The following is a 20,020-nucleotide window of genomic DNA, read 5'->3' on the forward strand; positions in this document are numbered from 1 at the left end:
GGGTGTTTCCAGCTGGTAACGCTGAAACATCCTGGGAGCCGTGGGCTTGACGCTGCTGGCAGCAGCACTCTTCCTGACGCGCCGCTGGCTCCAGGGAAGGATTCCTTGCAACAGGCTGAGCTCCCATTCTTCCTTCCCTGGCCATGTCCACCTTCAGCCATTTGCCGGTTCTGCTGATCCCTGAGGCGGGCTGGGCTGTGATGCCACAAAGGGGCTGAGCGCTGGCGTCAGGCAGGGCTGTGACGTCCCAGGGCTGTGCTGGCCGCAGCACTGTGACATCACCGGGCCGGCGCTATATAAGACGGACCAGCGCCTGCAGCTGCCAGTGCAGTTGCGATGGGACGTGCCGGAGCCATGGGTGACGGTGACATCCTGATGACTGCGCTTGTCCTGCTGCTGGCCGCTGTGGCTGTCTGGTGGGCCTTTGGCCACCGGCAACCATGGAGCCGGCAGACACGGACAGCAAAGAGGAGCAAGCGCCCCAGAGGCTCACGGAGGACGCGAGGAGCCCTTGCGGCTCCCAGGTTCCCCAGGCCTCGGGCGACTCCTCGCAAGCGGCCACGTGCTCCCGCGAGCCCCCTGGGCAGCCCCTGCAGCTGCGGCCCCTGCGTGGCAGTGGCCCAGGAGCTGCAGGAACTGATGCTGCTGCTCTGGGATGGCAAGGGGACATGTGTGCCGCTCTACTCTGGGATGTGGCAGGCGTTGTGGAAAGAACTGGAGGAGCTGCTGCAGCGAGGCCACCTGCCCTGCTGTGGCTTGTCCAGCTCCTGCAGAAGCCTCCATCCCTTCAAGAGGCTGCTCCCAGCAAGATTCTCCATCCCTGGGAGAGCCTCAAGGCCTGCAAGGATGGCACAGCAGGGGGGAGCCGCCATCCATGCAGGAACCTCAGGCTGTCAGAGCCCCTGCATCCTGCCAGGAGCCTCTGCAATCTCTGACAGCCTCCACCCCTCGCAGAGGCTCAGTGAGACCTGTCAGCCTGCAGAAGGTGCAGAGCCCGTGGACAGGTCTCCCAGCTCCCTTGGACTCGCGGACTTCAACAACACGGGCCCAATCCTGACCATTGACGTGGCAGGGGAAAGCCCAGAAGTCCAAATGGGAGCCCAGCCCGATGCAGGGGAGCCGTCTCAGGAGCAGCTGGCGGAGCAGCAAGCGTCCTGGAGCCGGCAGTGGTCATCCCACAGCGGCCAGGACGCTGTGCCGGTTGTGCCAGCTGGCGACAGCTCGAGCCTGGTGGTGGAGACCAGCCTCCAGACACCAAGGAGGTTCCTCCATCTCCAGGAAGCTGCCCCAAGAGAGCCCTCGACTGCCAGGAAGGGCTTTCTAATAGCAGGTGAGATCTCCTGAGGAGCTGTCTGAGGCACCCCCGGGGCTCTCCAGGGGCACGGCCAGGCCAGGCCAGGCCAGGGCCCCTGAGAGCAGCCTAGTCGCTGGCTGTTTCCAGTGCCTCTGATGGCACGGCTTGAAAAAGGCCCGTCTGCTTTGCAGCTGCTCCTGGGACGCCCCTGTGTGAAGCCTCGGGCTGTAGCCCCGGCCCTCGTCAAGAGGAGAGTCCAGCCCACGACGCCGGGGACGACGACGGTGCCGCCCTGCCCCGCTGCACTGGAGCTCCTGCAGCCGCCTGTGCGCGCGGCCCTGGCCCAGCTCTGCCGCTCGCCGGCCCGTCGGCCGCCGGGCGGCAGCCACTGCCCGGCGCGCAGCAGGAAGCAGGTGAGAGCAAGGCGGCCGGCGGTGGCCCGGCCCGCTTCCCTGGCGGGCGCTTGCGGGGGGTTCCTGGGCGCAAGGCTGATGGCTCGCTCTTGGCCGCAGGGCAAAAGAAGCAGCTGCAGGAGCTGTACCAGCTGGGCCCGCAGCTGGGCAGCGGTGGCTTCGGCACCGTTTTCTCGGGCATCCGCCTCTCCGATGGGAGCCCGGTGAGTGGCCGCGATGGCCGGGCGTGGGAGGAGGGGCAGCGGTGGGGAGGGGCAAGGCTGGAGCTCAGCCCTGCTCTCTCGATGGCTTGCAGGTGGCCATCAAACGTGTGGCCCGGCAGAGCGTCCTGCAGTGGGTCGAGCTGGTGAGGGAGCGGGGCCAGCGGGACAGAGCGGTGCGGGGCGGGCAGGGAGAGTCCCGGGGCGCCGATTGGGAGTGGGAGGCGGCGGATGGCGGGGGCAGCGTGGGAGCCGCGGCATCGCGGGCCTGGGCATGCCAAACGCCAGCGGTGGGGCCGGGCAGGGGGCACCCCCAAGCATCCCCTGGGAGGGAGGAAACCCAAGCACCAGGGAGGCTGCGCAAGGGGGCACTGGGGCATCCCAGGCAGGGCGCAGCGCAGCCTCAGGGCAGCACCAGGCCTGCTGGGGGCACTGATTTCCTCCTCCTCACAGCCCGACGGCACCCGCGTGCCCATGGAGATCGTGCTTATGGAGAAGGTGGGCTCTGACTGCCACAACATCATCCAGCTCCTCGACTGGTTTGAGCTGCCTGACAGCTTTGTGCTGGTGATGGAGCGTCCGGAGGCATCGCAGGATCTCCTGCAGTTCCTGCAGGAGCACGAGTTCCTGTGCGAGGAGATGGCGCGCTGGCTTTTCTACCAGGTGCTGGAGGCCGTGCGGCACTGCACCGCCTGCGGCGTCCTGCACCGGGACATCAAGCCAGAGAACCTCCTCGTGGTCCCGGAGAGTGGCGACCTGAAGCTCATCGACTTCGGTTGCGGCACCTTCCTCCAGGAGCAGGTCTTCACGCGGTTTGCCGGTGAGCCCATGGCCTGGGCCCTGCTCTCGGTGCCAGGCACTGCACGGCCCCGTTCCCTCCTGGGACGGGGCAGATGCCGTGCTCCAGGAGCCGGCTGCCGGCCCTGCCGACAGAGGGGGGCGGCAAAAGCCAGCTCCCGGCCCCTGGGCTCAGCAGGCCCACAAGGGCCTGGGCTGCTCCGCTGGCCTTCTTTGCCTTGCAGAATGGTTTCTTGCCTTTGGCCAGCTGGCTGGGGGACGCGGGGTGGCCTTGGGGGGGAAGCTGTGGCCGCGGGTGCAGCCCCTGCCTCAGCCAGGAGGCTGGCGCCAGGCTCTGGAAGGCAGCAGCCTGCGCCTGGACAGCGCCGCCTGTCTCCCCTAGGAACGCACGCGTACAGCCCGCCCGAGTGGATCTGCCTTGGCTGCTACCACGGCCATGGGGCGACCGTCTGGTCCCTGGGCGTACTGCTGTACGTCATGGTCTGCGGGAGCCTCCCCTTCAGGGACGACCATGACATCGTGCTGGGGCAGCTCTTCTTCTGGCAGCAGGTCTCTCCAGGTTGGTACCCGGCCTCAAGAAGGCGGGCTTTGGCAGATGACGGCGCGCAGCCCGGCGTGGCCCTCGCGCAGCTCCGCGGGACGTCGTTCTGCCCTCAAGGGCCGGCCGCAGGAGGCGGCCCCTGCCAACGGGCTCGGCGTGGCACGGGCGGCCGAAGGAGGCGGCCGTGCCCTGCCGTGCCGCTCTCCCGCGCAGGGCAGAGTCGGTCGGGAGGCCGGCGCAGCCCTGAGCACACGCGGCGCGGCCCGGGCCCTGCAGGCGACGGGGGCAGCTGGGCAGGAGACTTCTGTCAGTGACCGGCGCTTTCTGGCTTCTCTCCCCAGAGTGCCAACATCTGATCCAGTGGTGTTTGGCCAAGCACCCTGAGGACAGGCCAGAGCTGGAGGAGATCTTGCGCCACCCTTGGGTGCAGGGCAGGCGTTTTTGATGCCTTGCCGGAGCCTCTGCAGCACCCGCTTTCCGAGTCCCACGCAGGACTGAGGACCCCACAAATAAAACAGCAAATCCAATGCGCCGTGTCAAGTCTGGTCCTTGTCAGCAACTTCAGCTAAAGAAACCTCTTGGGAAAAGGGGACATCGGAGTGCTGCCTTCAGTCTTGGTCAAGCTTTCCATGCCTTTCCTCCAGGGTGGTACTTTTGTGTCTTCAAGCACAGGCTGTAGTGCGGGTAGGAGGCGCTTTACCAAGCCAAGAAATGCAACCAAGGCAAGAAACAACAGCGGCCCTTTCAAAGTGGCAGGGCTTCTTGGCATCTCCTGAAGTGACACACTTGCATTCCACACAGTGCATTCCAAGGCTCGGCGGGTTTCAGGGACAGAGACGTCTCCTCTCCAAAGCCCTGAGAAGAATCAGAAGCAGCAGAACGTCATTTCAAGTTGAGCCCCGATGAGCTCTTCCTCTTTCTTTCCCTCCCTTTGGCAGCAGGCCAATGCACACCAGGCCTCATGGCTCATGCCAGAGCCTTCTTCCTCCCTGGGGAGCCTCCTCCCAGTAAGGGAGGAGCCCCCCACAGCCCAGGACTCTCCAGCTGAGTCCCCCTAGAGCCAGGCCGCCGTCTGAGCCCCACCTGCCCTGGGCCAAGCTGGGATTGGCGGCCGTCTTGGCCACAGCGACCACAAATAAATGGAACCTCAAAGCTCTGACGAGAGGAAAAGGGCCAGCAAAGCCTCAGCTCGCAGCACGAGGAGAGCAGACTTCAGGCTGCTCGGGGAACTGCTAAGCAAGGTCCCCGAGGAAAATGTTTTTGAAGGTACTGGGCTCCATCAGTGCTGGTCGCTTTGGAAACATCACCTCCTAAGGCCACAGGAGCAGGCGATGCCCAAATGTGGGAAGCCAAGCAGGCGAGGCAGAAGGCTGGCTTGCCTGGACAGGCATCTTCTCTGGGCAAGAGGATGCAAAAGGAAGCTGTGTGCCCCGTGGAATCCAGGTCAGGAGAAGAATACACAGATGCTTCTAGCCACCGTAGGGAGAAATTTGGTGTGGTGAAAGCTGGTGTGGTGGAGCTGAAGGTGGCCAGAAATGTGGAGCACAATAAAAAGAGGGGTTTTAAACACATTAATGGAAAAAAAAAAAACAACATTGTAGAAACAACATTGTCTCCTTCCAGGATGTGGACGGTCACCTCACAAACAAGGACAGAGACGCGGCAAAGCTGTTTAAGGTGCATTCTTTGGTTTAAGGTGCCTCTGTCCTCAACGCTCATCCCTCCCTTCCCAGTGGAAAACACTGCACTGGCGTACCAAGGGACACTGCAAAGTCCTTGAAGAGGGCAAGCCCTGCTCAGCAGAAACCAAACCACCCCTGTTTGATGCACAGCATTCCCATCCAAACCCAACACGTGCCAGCTATTGGGAAGAAAGAAAGCGAATCCCAGTCCAAGCCAGAGCAGTGGGAGCACAATGAGCGCTCCTTGGCGAATCCCGATTTATTTAGAGCAGAGGCGCAGCAGAAGTCAGTGAGCTGCTAACAAGGAACTCTTGGTGCCCTCGACAGCCAGTTCAGGAGAGCTCCCCAGAAACAGAGGAACTTCAGCTCCCTTTGTCTCTGGAGGATCTTCTCAGGCACAGAGTACGGGTGTTTCCAGCTGGTAACGCTGAAACATCCTGGGAGCCGTGGGCTTGACGCTGCTGGCAGCAGCACTCTTCCTGACGCGCCGCTGGCTCCAGGGAAGGATTCCTTGCAACAGGCTGAGCTCCCATTCTTCCTTCCCTGGCCATGTCCACCTTCAGCCATTTGCCGGTTCTGCTGATCCCTGAGGCGGGCTGGGCTGTGATGCCACAAAGGGGCTGAGCGCTGGCGTCAGGCAGGGCTGTGACGTCCCAGGGCTGTGCTGGCCGCAGCACTGTGACATCACCGGGCCGGCGCTATATAAGACGGACCAGCGCCTGCAGCTGCCAGTGCAGTTGCGATGGGACGTGCCGGAGCCATGGGTGACGGTGACATCCTGATGACTGCGCTTGTCCTGCTGCTGGCCGCTGTGGCTGTCTGGTGGGCCTTTGGCCACCGGCAACCATGGAGCCGGCAGACACGGAGAGCAAAGAGGAGCAAGCGCCCCAGAGGCTCACGGAGGACGCGAGGAGCCCTTGCGGCTCCCAGGTTCCCCAGGCCTCGGGCGACTCCTCGCAAGCGGCCACGTGCTCCCGCGAGCCCCCTGGGCAGCCCCTGCAGCTGCGGCCCCTGCGTGGCAGTGGCCCAGGAGCTGCAGGAACTGATGCTGCTGCTCTGGGATGGCAAGGGGACATGTGTGCCGCTCTACTCTGGGATGTGGCAGGCGTTGTGGAAAGAACTGGAGGAGCTGCTGCAGCGAGGCCACCTGCCCTGCTGTGGCTTGTCCAGCTCCTGCAGAAGCCTCCATCCCTTCAAGAGGCTGCTCCCAGCAAGATTCTCCATCCCTGGGAGAGCCTCAAGGCCTGCAAGGATGGCACAGCAGGGGGGAGCCGCCATCCATGCAGGAACCTCAGGCTGTCAGAGCCCCTGCATCCTGCCAGGAGCCTCTGCAATCTCTGACAGCCTCCACCCCTCGCAGAGGCTCAGTGAGACCTGTCAGCCTGCAGAAGGTGCAGAGCCCGTGGACAGGTCTCCCAGCTCCCTTGGACTCGCGGACTTCAACAACACGGGCCCAATCCTGACCATTGACGTGGCAGGGGAAAGCCCAGAAGTCCAAATGGGAGCCCAGCCCGATGCAGGGGAGCCGTCTCAGGAGCAGCTGGCGGAGCAGCAAGCGTCCTGGAGCCGGCAGTGGTCATCCCACAGCGGCCAGGACGCTGTGCCGGTTGTGCCAGCTGGCGACAGCTCGAGCCTGGTGGTGGAGACCAGCCTCCAGACACCAAGGAGGTTCCTCCATCTCCAGGAAGCTGCCCCAAGAGAGCCCTCGACTGCCAGGAAGGGCTTTCTAATAGCAGGTGAGATCTCCTGAGGAGCTGTCTGAGGCACCCCCGGGGCTCTCCAGGGGCACGGCCAGGCCAGGCCAGGCCAGGGCCCCTGAGAGCAGCCTAGTCGCTGGCTGTTTCCAGTGCCTCTGATGGCACGGCTTGAAAAAGGCCCGTCTGCTTTGCAGCTGCTCCTGGGACGCCCCTGTGTGAAGCCTCGGGCTGTAGCCCCGGCCCTCGTCAAGAGGAGAGTCCAGCCCACGACGCCGGGGACGACGACGGTGCCGCCCTGCCCCGCTGCACTGGAGCTCCTGCAGCCGCCTGTGCGCGCGGCCCTGGCCCAGCTCTGCCGCTCGCCGGCCCGTCGGCCGCCGGGCGGCAGCCACTGCCCGGCGCGCAGCAGGAAGCAGGTGAGAGCAAGGCGGCCGGCGGTGGCCCGGCCCGCTTCCCTGGCGGGCGCTTGCGGGGGGTTCCTGGGCGCAAGGCTGATGGCTCGCTCTTGGCCGCAGGGCAAAAGAAGCAGCTGCAGGAGCTGTACCAGCTGGGCCCGCAGCTGGGCAGCGGTGGCTTCGGCACCGTTTTCTCGGGCATCCGCCTCTCCGATGGGAGCCCGGTGAGTGGCCGCGATGGCCGGGCGTGGGAGGAGGGGCAGCGGTGGGGAGGGGCAAGGCTGGAGCTCAGCCCTGCTCTCTCGATGGCTTGCAGGTGGCCATCAAACGTGTGGCCCGGCAGAGCGTCCTGCAGTGGGTCGAGCTGGTGAGGGAGCGGGGCCAGCGGGACAGAGCGGTGCGGGGCGGGCAGGGAGAGTCCCGGGGCGCCGATTGGGAGTGGGAGGCGGCGGATGGCGGGGGCAGCGTGGGAGCCGCGGCATCGCGGGCCTGGGCATGCCAAACGCCAGCGGTGGGGCCGGGCAGGGGGCACCCCCAAGCATCCCCTGGGAGGGAGGAAACCCAAGCACCAGGGAGGCTGCGCAAGGGGGCACTGGGGCATCCCAGGCAGGGCGCAGCGCAGCCTCAGGGCAGCACCAGGCCTGCTGGGGGCACTGATTTCCTCCTCCTCACAGCCCGACGGCACCCGCGTGCCCATGGAGATCGTGCTTATGGAGAAGGTGGGCTCTGACTGCCACAACATCATCCAGCTCCTCGACTGGTTTGAGCTGCCTGACAGCTTTGTGCTGGTGATGGAGCGTCCGGAGGCATCGCAGGATCTCCTGCAGTTCCTGCAGGAGCACGAGTTCCTGTGCGAGGAGATGGCGCGCTGGCTTTTCTACCAGGTGCTGGAGGCCGTGCGGCACTGCACCGCCTGCGGCGTCCTGCACCGGGACATCAAGCCAGAGAACCTCCTCGTGGTCCCGGAGAGTGGCGACCTGAAGCTCATCGACTTCGGTTGCGGCACCTTCCTCCAGGAGCAGGTCTTCACGCGGTTTGCCGGTGAGCCCATGGCCTGGGCCCTGCTCTCGGTGCCAGGCACTGCACGGCCCCGTTCCCTCCTGGGACGGGGCAGATGCCGTGCTCCAGGAGCCGGCTGCCGGCCCTGCCGACAGAGGGGGGCGGCAAAAGCCAGCTCCCGGCCCCTGGGCTCAGCAGGCCCACAAGGGCCTGGGCTGCTCCGCTGGCCTTCTTTGCCTTGCAGAATGGTTTCTTGCCTTTGGCCAGCTGGCTGGGGGACGCGGGGTGGCCTTGGGGGGGAAGCTGTGGCCGCGGGTGCAGCCCCTGCCTCAGCCAGGAGGCTGGCGCCAGGCTCTGGAAGGCAGCAGCCTGCGCCTGGACAGCGCCGCCTGTCTCCCCTAGGAACGCACGCGTACAGCCCGCCCGAGTGGATCTGCCTTGGCTGCTACCACGGCCATGGGGCGACCGTCTGGTCCCTGGGCGTACTGCTGTACGTCATGGTCTGCGGGAGCCTCCCCTTCAGGGACGACCATGACATCGTGCTGGGGCAGCTCTTCTTCTGGCAGCAGGTCTCTCCAGGTTGGTACCCGGCCTCAAGAAGGCGGGCTTTGGCAGATGACGGCGCGCAGCCCGGCGTGGCCCTCGCGCAGCTCCGCGGGACGTCGTTCTGCCCTCAAGGGCCGGCCGCAGGAGGCGGCCCCTGCCAACGGGCTCGGCGTGGCACGGGCGGCCGAAGGAGGCGGCCGTGCCCTGCCGTGCCGCTCTCCCGCGCAGGGCAGAGTCGGTCGGGAGGCCGGCGCAGCCCTGAGCACACGCGGCGCGGCCCGGGCCCTGCAGGCGACGGGGGCAGCTGGGCAGGAGACTTCTGTCAGTGACCGGCGCTTTCTGGCTTCTCTCCCCAGAGTGCCAACATCTGATCCAGTGGTGTTTGGCCAAGCACCCTGAGGACAGGCCAGAGCTGGAGGAGATCTTGCGCCACCCTTGGGTGCAGGGCAGGCGTTTTTGATGCCTTGCCGGAGCCTCTGCAGCACCCGCTTTCCGAGTCCCACGCAGGACTGAGGACCCCACAAATAAAACAACAAATCCAATGCGCCGTGTCAAGTCTGGTCCTTGTCAGCAACTTCAGCTAAAGAAACCTCTTGGGAAAAGGGGACATCGGAGTGCTGCCTTCAGTCTTGGTCAAGCTTTCCATGCCTTTCCTCCAGGGTGGTACTTTTGTGTCTTCAAGCACAGGCTGTAGTGCGGGTAGGAGGCGCTTTACCAAGCCAAGAAATGCAACCAAGGCAAGAAACAACAGCGGCCCTTTCAAAGTGGCAGGGCTTCTTGGCATCTCCTGAAGTGACACACTTGCATTCCACACAGTGCATTCCAAGGCTCGGCGGGTTTCAGGGACAGAGACGTCTCCTCTCCAAAGCCCTGAGAAGAATCAGAAGCAGCAGAACGTCATTTCAAGTTGAGCCCCGATGAGCTCTTCCTCTTTCTTTCCCTCCCTTTGGCAGCAGGCCAATGCACACCAGGCCTCATGGCTCATGCCAGAGCCTTCTTCCTCCCTGGGGAGCCTCCTCCCAGTAAGGGAGGAGCCCCCCACAGCCCAGGACTCTCCAGCTGAGTCCCCCTAGAGCCAGGCCGCCGTCTGAGCCCCACCTGCCCTGGGCCAAGCTGGGATTGGCGGCCGTCTTGGCCACAGCGACCACAAATAAATGGAACCTCAAAGCTCTGACGAGAGGAAAAGGGCCAGCAAAGCCTCAGCTCGCAGCACGAGGAGAGCAGACTTCAGGCTGCTCGGGGAACTGCTAAGCAAGGTCCCCGAGGAAAATGTTTTTGAAGGTACTGGGCTCCATCAGTGCTGGTCGCTTTGGAAACATCACCTCCTAAGGCCACAGGAGCAGGCGATGCCCAAATGTGGGAAGCCAAGCAGGCGAGGCAGAAGGCTGGCTTGCCTGGACAGGCATCTTCTCTGGGCAAGAGGATGCAAAAGGAAGCTGTGTGCCCCGTGGAATCCAGGTCAGGAGAAGAATACACAGATGCTTCTAGCCACCGTAGGGAGAAATTTGGTGTGGTGAAAGCTGGTGTGGTGGAGCTGAAGGTGGCCAGAAATGTGGAGCACAATAAAAAGAGGGGTTTTAAACACATTAATGGAAAAAAAAAAAACAACATTGTAGAAACAACATTGTCTCCTTCCAGGATGTGGACGGTCACCTCACAAACAAGGACAGAGACGCGGCAAAGCTGTTTAAGGTGCATTCTTTGGTTTAAGGTGCCTCTGTCCTCAACGCTCATCCCTCCCTTCCCAGTGGAAAACACTGCACTGGCGTACCAAGGGACACTGCAAAGTCCTTGAAGAGGGCAAGCCCTGCTCAGCAGAAACCAAACCACCCCTGTTTGATGCACAGCATTCCCATCCAAACCCAACACGTGCCAGCTATTGGGAAGAAAGAAAGCGAATCCCAGTCCAAGCCAGAGCAGTGGGAGCACAATGAGCGCTCCTTGGCGAATCCCGATTTATTTAGAGCAGAGGCGCAGCAGAAGTCAGTGAGCTGCTAACAAGGAACTCTTGGTGCCCTCGACAGCCAGTTCAGGAGAGCTCCCCAGAAACAGAGGAACTTCAGCTCCCTTTGTCTCTGGAGGATCTTCTCAGGCACAGAGTACGGGTGTTTCCAGCTGGTAACGCTGAAACATCCTGGGAGCCGTGGGCTTGACGCTGCTGGCAGCAGCACTCTTCCTGACGCGCCGCTGGCTCCAGGGAAGGATTCCTTGCAACAGGCTGAGCTCCCATTCTTCCTTCCCTGGCCATGTCCACCTTCAGCCATTTGCCGGTTCTGCTGATCCCTGAGGCGGGCTGGGCTGTGATGCCACAAAGGGGCTGAGCGCTGGCGTCAGGCAGGGCTGTGACGTCCCAGGGCTGTGCTGGCCGCAGCACTGTGACATCACCGGGCCGGCGCTATATAAGACGGACCAGCGCCTGCAGCTGCCAGTGCAGTTGCGATGGGACGTGCCGGAGCCATGGGTGACGGTGACATCCTGATGACTGCGCTTGTCCTGCTGCTGGCCGCTGTGGCTGTCTGGTGGGCCTTTGGCCACCGGCAACCATGGAGCCGGCAGACACGGAGAGCAAAGAGGAGCAAGCGCCCCAGAGGCTCACGGAGGACGCGAGGAGCCCTTGCGGCTCCCAGGTTCCCCAGGCCTCGGGCGACTCCTCGCAAGCGGCCACGTGCTCCCGCGAGCCCCCTGGGCAGCCCCTGCAGCTGCGGCCCCTGCGTGGCAGTGGCCCAGGAGCTGCAGGAACTGATGCTGCTGCTCTGGGATGGCAAGGGGACATGTGTGCCGCTCTACTCTGGGATGTGGCAGGCGTTGTGGAAAGAACTGGAGGAGCTGCTGCAGCGAGGCCACCTGCCCTGCTGTGGCTTGTCCAGCTCCTGCAGAAGCCTCCATCCCTTCAAGAGGCTGCTCCCAGCAAGATTCTCCATCCCTGGGAGAGCCTCAAGGCCTGCAAGGATGGCACAGCAGGGGGGAGCCGCCATCCATGCAGGAACCTCAGGCTGTCAGAGCCCCTGCATCCTGCCAGGAGCCTCTGCAATCTCTGACAGCCTCCACCCCTCGCAGAGGCTCAGTGAGACCTGTCAGCCTGCAGAAGGTGCAGAGCCCGTGGACAGGTCTCCCAGCTCCCTTGGACTCGCGGACTTCAACAACACGGGCCCAATCCTGACCATTGACGTGGCAGGGGAAAGCCCAGAAGTCCAAATGGGAGCCCAGCCCGATGCAGGGGAGCCGTCTCAGGAGCAGCTGGCGGAGCAGCAAGCGTCCTGGAGCCGGCAGTGGTCATCCCACAGCGGCCAGGACGCTGTGCCGGTTGTGCCAGCTGGCGACAGCTCGAGCCTGGTGGTGGAGACCAGCCTCCAGACACCAAGGAGGTTCCTCCATCTCCAGGAAGCTGCCCCAAGAGAGCCCTCGACTGCCAGGAAGGGCTTTCTAATAGCAGGTGAGATCTCCTGAGGAGCTGTCTGAGGCACCCCCGGGGCTCTCCAGGGGCACGGCCAGGCCAGGCCAGGCCAGGGCCCCTGAGAGCAGCCTAGTCGCTGGCTGTTTCCAGTGCCTCTGATGGCACGGCTTGAAAAAGGCCCGTCTGCTTTGCAGCTGCTCCTGGGACGCCCCTGTGTGAAGCCTCGGGCTGTAGCCCCGGCCCTCGTCAAGAGGAGAGTCCAGCCCACGATGCCGGGGACGACGACGGTGCCGCCCTGCCCCGCTGCACTGGAGCTCCTGCAGCCGCCTGTGCGCGCGGCCCTGGCCCAGCTCTGCCGCTCGCCGGCCCGTCGGCCGCCGGGCGGCAGCCACTGCCCGGCGCGCAGCAGGAAGCAGGTGAGAGCAAGGCGGCCGGCGGTGGCCCGGCCCGCTTCACTGGCGGGCGCTTGCGGGGGGTTCCTGGGCGCAAGGCTGATGGCTCGCTCTTGGCCGCAGGGCAAAAGAAGCAGCTGCAGGAGCTGTACCAGCTGGGCCCGCAGCTGGGCAGCGGTGGCTTCGGCACCGTTTTCTCGGGCATCCGCCTCTCCGATGGGAGCCCGGTGAGTGGCCGCGATGGCCGGGCGTGGGAGGAGGGGCAGCGGTGGGGAGGGGCAAGGCTGGAGCTCAGCCCTGCTCTCTCGATGGCTTGCAGGTGGCCATCAAACGTGTGGCCCGGCAGAGCGTCCTGCAGTGGGTCGAGCTGGTGAGGGAGCGGGGCCAGCGGGACAGAGCGGTGCGGGGCGGGCAGGGAGAGTCCCGGGGCGCCGATTGGGAGTGGGAGGCGGCGGATGGCGGGGGCAGCGTGGGAGCCACGGCATCGCGGGCCTGGGCATGCCAAACGCCAGCGGTGGGGCCGGGCAGGGGGCACCCCCAAGCATCCCCTGGGAGGGAGGAAACCCAAGCACCAGGGAGGCTGCGCAAGGGGGCACTGGGGCATCCCAGGCAGGGCGCAGCGCAGCCTCAGGGCAGCACCAGGCCTGCTGGGGGCACTGATTTCCTCCTCCTCACAGCCCGACGGCACCCGCGTGCCCATGGAGATCGTGCTTATGGAGAAGGTGGGCTCTGACTGCCACAACATCATCCAGCTCCTCGACTGGTTTGAGCTGCCTGACAGCTTTGTGCTGGTGATGGAGCGTCCGGAGGCATCGCAGGATCTCCTGCAGTTCCTGCAGGAGCACGAGTTCCTGTGCGAGGAGATGGCGCGCTGGCTTTTCTACCAGGTGCTGGAGGCCGTGCGGCACTGCACCGCCTGCGGCGTCCTGCACCGGGACATCAAGCCAGAGAACCTCCTCGTGGTCCCGGAGAGTGGCGACCTGAAGCTCATCGACTTCGGTTGCGGCACCTTCCTCCAGGAGCAGGTCTTCACGCGGTTTGCCGGTGAGCCCATGGCCTGGGCCCTGCTCTCGGTGCCAGGCACTGCACGGCCCCGTTCCCTCCTGGGACGGGGCAGATGCCGTGCTCCAGGAGCCGGCTGCCGGCCCTGCCGACAGAGGGGGGCGGCAAAAGCCAGCTCCCGGCCCCTGGGCTCAGCAGGCCCACAAGGGCCTGGGCTGCTCCGCTGGCCTTCTTTGCCTTGCAGAATGGTTTCTTGCCTTTGGCCAGCTGGCTGGGGGACGCGGGGTGGCCTTGGGGGGGAAGCTGTGGCCGCGGGTGCAGCCCCTGCCTCAGCCAGGAGGCTGGCGCCAGGCTCTGGAAGGCAGCAGCCTGCGCCTGGACAGCGCCGCCTGTCTCCCCTAGGAACGCACGCGTACAGCCCGCCCGAGTGGATCTGCCTTGGCTGCTACCACGGCCATGGGGCGACCGTCTGGTCCCTGGGCGTACTGCTGTACGTCATGGTCTGCGGGAGCCTCCCCTTCAGGGACGACCATGACATCGTGCTGGGGCAGCTCTTCTTCTGGCAGCAGGTCTCTCCAGGTTGGTACCCGGCCTCAAGAAGGCGGGCTTTGGCAGATGACGGCGCGCAGCCCGGCGTGGCCCTCGCGCAGCTCCGCGGGACGTCGTTCTGCCCTCAAGGGCCGGCCGCAGGAGGCGGCCCCTGCCAACGGGCTCGGCGTGGCACGGGCGGCCGAAGGAGGCGGCCGTGCCCTGCCGTGCCGCTCTCCCGCGCAGGGCAGAGTCGGTCGGGAGGCCGGCGCAGCCCTGAGCACACGCGGCGCGGCCCGGGCCCTGCAGGCGACGGGGGCAGCTGGGCAGGAGACTTCTGTCAGTGACCGGCGCTTTCTGGCTTCTCTCCCCAGAGTGCCAACATCTGATCCAGTGGTGTTTGGCCAAGCACCCTGAGGACAGGCCAGAGCTGGAGGAGATCTTGCGCCACCCTTGGGTGCAGGGCAGGCGTTTTTGATGCCTTGCCGGAGCCTCTGCAGCACCCGCTTTCCGAGTCCCACGCAGGACTGAGGACCCCACAAATAAAACAACAAATCCAATGCGCTGTGTCAAGTCTGGTCCTTGTCAGCAACTTCAGCTAAAGAAACCTCTTGGGAAAAGGGGACATCGGAGTGCTGCCTTCAGTCTTGGTCAAGCTTTCCATGCCTTTCCTCCAGGGTGGTACTTTTGTGTCTTCAAGCACAGGCTGTAGTGCGGGTAGGAGGCGCTTTACCAAGCCAAGAAATGCAACCAAGGCAAGAAACAACAGCGGCCCTTTCAAAGTGGCAGGGCTTCTTGGCATCTCCTGAAGTGACACACGGGCCCGTGTGTGCATTCCAAGGCTCGGCGGGTTTCAGGGACAGAGACGTCTCCTCTCCAAAGCCCTGAGAAGAATCAGAAGCAGCAGAACGTCATTTCAAGTTGAGCCCCGATGAGCTCTTCCTCTTTCTTTCCCTCCCTTTGGCAGCAGGCCAATGCACACCAGGCCTCGTGGCTCATGCCAGAGCCTTCTTCCTCCCTGGGGAACCTCCTCCCAGTAAGGGAGGAGCCCCCCACAGCCCAGGACTCTCCAGCTGAGTCCCCCTAGAGCCAGGCCGCCGTCTGAGCCCCACCTGCCCTGGGCCAAGCTGGGATTGGCGGCCGTCTTGGCCACAGCGACCACAAATAAATGGAACCTCAAAGCTCTGACGAGAGGAAAAGGGCCAGCAAAGCCTCAGCTCGCAGCACGAGGAGAGCAGACTTCAGGCTGCTCGGGGAACTGCTAAGCAAGGTCCCCGAGGAAAATGTTTTTGAAGGTACTGGGCTCCATCAGTGCTGGTCGCTTTGGAAACATCACCTCCTAAGGCCACAGGAGCAGGCGATGCCCAAATGTGGGAAGCCAAGCAGGCGAGGCAGAAGGCTGGCTTGCCTGGACAGGCATCTTCTCTGGGCAAGAGGATGCAAAAGGAAGCTGTGTGCCCCGTGGAATCCAGGTCAGGAGAAGAATACACAGATGCTTCTAGCCACCGTAGGGAGAAATTTGGTGTGGTGAAAGCTGGTGTGGTGGAGCTGAAGGTGGCCAGAAATGTGGAGCACAATAAAAAGAGGGGTTTTAAACACATTAATGGAAAAAAAAAAAACAACATTGTAGAAACAACATTGTCTCCTTCCAGGATGTGGACGGTCACCTCACAAACAAGGACAGAGATGCGGCAAAGCTGTTTAAGGTGCATTCTTTGGTTTAAGGTGCCTCTGTCCTCAACGCTCATCCCTCCCTTCCCAGTGGAAAACACTGCACTGGCGTACCAAGGGACACTGCAAAGTCCTTGAAGAGGGCAAGCCCTGCTCAGCAGAAACCAAACCACCCCTGTTTGATGCACAGCATTCCCATCCAAACCCAACACGTGCCAGCTATTGGGAAGAAAGAAAGCGAATCCCAGTCCAAGCCAGAGCAGTGGGAGCACAATGAGCGCTCCTTGGCGAATCCCGATTTATTTAGAGCAGAGGCGCAGCAGAAGTCAGTGAGCTGCTAACAAGGAACTCTTGGTGCCCTCGACAGCCAGTTCAGGAGAGCTCCCCAGAAACAGAGGAACTTCAGCTCCCTTTGTCTCTGGAGGATCTTCTCAGGCACAGAGTACGGGTGTTTCCAGCTGGTAACGCTGAAACATCCTGGGAGCCGTGGGCTTGACGCTGCTGGCAGCAGCACTCTTCCTGACGCGCCGCTGGCTCCAGGGAAGGATTCCTTGCAACAGGCTGAGCTCCCATTCTTCCTTCCCTGGCCATGTCCACCTTCAGCCATTTGCCGGTTCTGCTGATCCCTGAGGCGGGCTGGGCTGTGATGCCACAAAGGGGCTGAGCGCTGGCGTCAGGCAGGGCTGTGACGTCCCAGGGCTGTGCTGGCCGCAGCACTGTGACATCACCGGGCCGGCGCTATATAAGACGGACCAGCGCCTGCAGCTGCCAGTGCAGTTGCGATGGGACGTGCCGGAGCCATGGGTGACGGTGACATCCTGATGACTGCGCTTGTCCTGCTGCTGGCCGCTGTGGCTGTCTGGTGGGCCTTTGGCCACCGGCAACCATGGAGCCGGCAGACACGGAGAGCAAAGAGGAGCAAGCGCCCCAGAGGCTCACGGAGGACGCGAGGAGCCCTTGCGGCTCCCAGGTTCCCCAGGCCTCGGGCGACTCCTCGCAAGCGGCCACGTGCTCCCGCGAGCCCCCTGGGCAGCCCCTGCAGCTGCGGCCCCTGCGTGGCAGTGGCCCAGGAGCTGCAGGAACTGATGCTGCTGCTCTGGGATGGCAAGGGGACATGTGTGCCGCTCTACTCTGGGATGTGGCAGGCGTTGTGGAAAGAACTGGAGGAGCTGCTGCAGCGAGGCCACCTGCCCTGCTGTGGCTTGTCCAGCTCCTGCAGAAGCCTCCATCCCTTCAAGAGGCTGCTCCCAGCAAGATTCTCCATCCCTGGGAGAGCCTCAAGGCCTGCAAGGATGGCACAGCAGGGGGGAGCCGCCATCCATGCAGGAACCTCAGGCTGTCAGAGCCCCTGCATCCTGCCAGGAGCCTCTGCAATCTCTGACAGCCTCCACCCCTCGCAGAGGCTCAGTGAGACCTGTCAGCCTGCAGAAGGTGCAGAGCCCGTGGACAGGTCTCCCAGCTCCCTTGGACTCGCGGACTTCAACAACACGGGCCCAATCCTGACCATTGACGTGGCAGGGGAAAGCCCAGAAGTCCAAATGGGAGCCCAGCCCGATGCAGGGGAGCCGTCTCAGGAGAAGCTGGCGGAGCAGCAAGCGTCCTGGAGCCGGCAGTGGTCATCCCACAGCGGCCAGGACGCTGTGCCGGTTGTGCCAGCTGGCGACAGCTCGAGCCTGGTGGTGGAGACCAGCCTCCAGACACCAAGGAGGTTCCTCCATCTCCAGGAAGCTGCCCCAAGAGAGCCCTCGACTGCCAGGAAGGGCTTTCTAATAGCAGGTGAGATCTCCTGAGGAGCTGTCTGAGGCACCCCCGGGGCTCTCCAGGGGCACGGCCAGGCCAGGCCAGGCCAGGGCCCCTGAGAGCAGCCTAGTCGCTGGCTGTTTCCAGTGCCTCTGATGGCACGGCTTGAAAAAGGCCCGTCTGCTTTGCAGCTGCTCCTGGGACGCCCCTGTGTGAAGCCTCGGGCTGTAGCCCCGGCCCTCGTCAAGAGGAGAGTCCAGCCCACGATGCCGGGGACGACGACGGTGCCGCCCTGCCCCGCTGCACTGGAGCTCCTGCAGCCGCCTGTGCGCGCGGCCCTGGCCCAGCTCTGCCGCTCGCCGGCCCGTCGGCCGCCGGGCGGCAGCCACTGCCCGGCGCGCAGCAGGAAGCAGGTGAGAGCAAGGCGGCCGGCGGTGGCCCGGCCCGCTTCACTGGCGGGCGCTTGCGGGGGGTTCCTGGGCGCAAGGCTGATGGCTCGCTCTTGGCCGCAGGGCAAAAGAAGCAGCTGCAGGAGCTGTACCAGCTGGGCCCGCAGCTGGGCAGCGGTGGCTTCGGCACCGTTTTCTCGGGCATCCGCCTCCCCGATGGGAGCCCGGTGAGTGGCCGCGATGGCCGGGCGTGGGAGGAGGGGCAGCGGTGGGGAGGGGCAAGGCTGGAGCTCAGCCCTGCTCTCTCGATGGCTTGCAGGTGGCCATCAAACGTGTGGCCCGGCAGAGCGTCCTGCAGTGGGTCGAGCTGGTGAGGGAGCGGGGCCAGCGGGACAGAGCGGTGCGGGGCGGGCAGGGAGAGTCCCGGGGCGCCGATTGGGAGTGGGAGGCGGCGGATGGCGGGGGCAGCGTGGGAGCCACGGCATCGCGGGCCTGGGCATGCCAAACGCCAGCGGTGGGGCCGGGCAGGGGGCACCCCCAAGCATCCCCTGGGAGGGAGGAAACCCAAGCACCAGGGAGGCTGCGCAAGGGGGCACTGGGGCATCCCAGGCAGGGCGCGGCGCAGCCTCAGGGCAGCACCAGGCCTGCTGGGGGCACTGATTTCCTCCTCCTCACAGCCCGACGGCACCCGCGTGCCCATGGAGATCGTGCTTATGGAGAAGGTGGGCTCTGACTGCCACAACATCATCCAGCTCCTCGACTGGTTTGAGCTGCCTGACAGCTTTGTGCTGGTGATGGAGCGTCCGGAGGCATCGCAGGATCTCCTGCAGTTCCTGCAGGAGCACGAGTTCCTGTGCGAGGAGATGGCGCGCTGGCTTTTCTACCAGGTGCTGGAGGCCGTGCGGCACTGCACCGCCTGCGGCGTCCTGCACCGGGACATCAAGCCAGAGAACCTCCTCGTGGTCCCGGAGAGTGGCGACCTGAAGCTCATCGACTTCGGTTGCGGCACCTTCCTCCAGGAGCAGGTCTTCACGCGGTTTGCCGGTGAGCCCATGGCCTGGGCCCTGCTCTCGGTGCCAGGCACTGCACGGCCCCGTTCCCTCCTGGGACGGGGCAGATGCCGTGCTCCAGGAGCCGGCTGCCGGCCCTGCCGACAGAGGGGGGCGGCAAAAGCCAGCTCCCGGCCCCTGGGCTCAGCAGGCCCACAAGGGCCTGGGCTGCTCCGCTGGCCTTCTTTGCCTTGCAGAATGGTTTCTTGCCTTTGGCCAGCTGGCTGGGGGACGCGGGGTGGCCTTGGGGGGGAAGCTGTGGCCGCGGGTGCAGCCCCTGCCTCAGCCAGGAGGCTGGCGCCAGGCTCTGGAAGGCAGCAGCCTGCGCCTGGACAGCGCCGCCTGTCTCCCCTAGGAACGCACGCGTACAGCCCGCCCGAGTGGATCTGCCTTGGCTGCTACCACGGCCATGGGGCGACCGTCTGGTCCCTGGGCGTACTGCTGTACGTCATGGTCTGCGGGAGCCTCCCCTTCAGGGACGACCATGACATCGTGCTGGGGCAGCTCTTCTTCTGGCAGCAGGTCTCTCCAGGTTGGTACCCGGCCTCAAGAAGGCGGGCTTTGGCAGATGACGGCGCGCAGCCCGGCGTGGCCCTCGCGCAGCTCCGCGGGACGTCGTTCTGCCCTCAAGGGCCGGCCGCAGGAGGCGGCCCCTGCCAACGGGCTCGGCGTGGCACGGGCGGCCGAAGGAGGCGGCCGTGCCCTGCCGTGCCGCTCTCCCGCGCAGGGCAGAGTCGGTCGGGAGGCCGGCGCAGCCCTGAGCACACGCGGCGCGGCCCGGGCCCTGCAGGCGACGGGGGCAGCTGGGCAGGAGACTTCTGTCAGTGACCGGCGCTTTCTGGCTTCTCTCCCCAGAGTGCCAACATCTGATCCAGTGGTGTTTGGCCAAGCACCCTGAGGACAGGCCAGAGCTGGAGGAGATCTTGCGCCACCCTTGGGTGCAGGGCAGGCGTTTTTGATGCCTTGCCGGAGCCTCTGCAGCACCCGCTTTCCGAGTCCCACGCAGGACTGAGGACCCCACAAATAAAACAACAAATCCAATGCGCCGTGTCAAGTCTGGTCCTTGTCAGCAACTTCAGCTAAAGAAACCTCTTGGGAAAAGGGGACATCGGAGTGCTGCCTTCAGTCTTGGTCAAGCTTTCCATGCCTTTCCTCCAGGGTGGTACTTTTGTGTCTTCAAGCACAGGCTGTAGTGCGGGTAGGAGGCGCTTTACCAAGCCAAGAAATGCAACCAAGGCAAGAAACAACAGCGGCCCTTTCAAAGTGGCAGGGCTTCTTGGCATCTCCTGA

General features: G+C 64.3%; 4 protein-coding genes across 4 annotated transcripts; all 4 read left to right on the forward strand.

Moving 5' to 3' along the window:
• The first annotated feature begins 440 nt into the window (after positions 1 to 440).
• Positions 441 to 3,628, forward strand: LOC128809011 (uncharacterized). Its single transcript, XM_053980703.1, has 6 exons — positions 441 to 615; positions 881 to 1,330; positions 1,486 to 1,910; positions 2,003 to 2,053; positions 2,361 to 2,727; positions 3,088 to 3,628. Exons 1-6 carry the CDS (start codon positions 441 to 443, stop codon positions 3,558 to 3,560), a joined length of 1,941 nt encoding a protein of 646 aa, XP_053836678.1. The 3' UTR covers positions 3,561 to 3,628.
• A 2,146-nt stretch (positions 3,629 to 5,774) lies between these two features.
• Positions 5,775 to 9,107, forward strand: LOC128809012 (serine/threonine-protein kinase pim-2-like). The gene is made up of 7 exons (XM_053980705.1): positions 5,775 to 5,949; positions 6,215 to 6,664; positions 6,820 to 7,244; positions 7,337 to 7,387; positions 7,695 to 8,061; positions 8,422 to 8,598; positions 8,922 to 9,107. Exons 1-7 carry the CDS (start codon positions 5,775 to 5,777, stop codon positions 9,023 to 9,025), a joined length of 1,749 nt encoding a protein of 582 aa, XP_053836680.1. The 3' UTR covers positions 9,026 to 9,107.
• A 2,001-nt stretch (positions 9,108 to 11,108) lies between these two features.
• Positions 11,109 to 14,441, forward strand: LOC128809013 (serine/threonine-protein kinase pim-2-like). The gene is made up of 8 exons (XM_053980706.1): positions 11,109 to 11,283; positions 11,549 to 11,998; positions 12,154 to 12,375; positions 12,475 to 12,578; positions 12,671 to 12,721; positions 13,029 to 13,395; positions 13,756 to 13,932; positions 14,256 to 14,441. Exons 1-8 carry the CDS (start codon positions 11,109 to 11,111, stop codon positions 14,357 to 14,359), a joined length of 1,650 nt encoding a protein of 549 aa, XP_053836681.1. The 3' UTR covers positions 14,360 to 14,441.
• A 1,997-nt stretch (positions 14,442 to 16,438) lies between these two features.
• Positions 16,439 to 19,626, forward strand: LOC128809014 (serine/threonine-protein kinase par-1-like). The gene is made up of 6 exons (XM_053980707.1): positions 16,439 to 16,656; positions 16,937 to 17,328; positions 17,484 to 17,705; positions 17,849 to 18,051; positions 18,359 to 18,725; positions 19,086 to 19,626. Exons 1-6 carry the CDS (start codon positions 16,439 to 16,441, stop codon positions 19,556 to 19,558), a joined length of 1,875 nt encoding a protein of 624 aa, XP_053836682.1. The 3' UTR covers positions 19,559 to 19,626.
• The last annotated feature ends 394 nt before the right edge of the window (positions 19,627 to 20,020 follow it).

This window comes from Vidua macroura, chromosome 6 (genome assembly GCF_024509145.1).
Source record: "Vidua macroura isolate BioBank_ID:100142 chromosome 6, ASM2450914v1, whole genome shotgun sequence".
Lineage (NCBI taxonomy): Eukaryota > Metazoa > Chordata > Aves > Passeriformes > Viduidae > Vidua > Vidua macroura.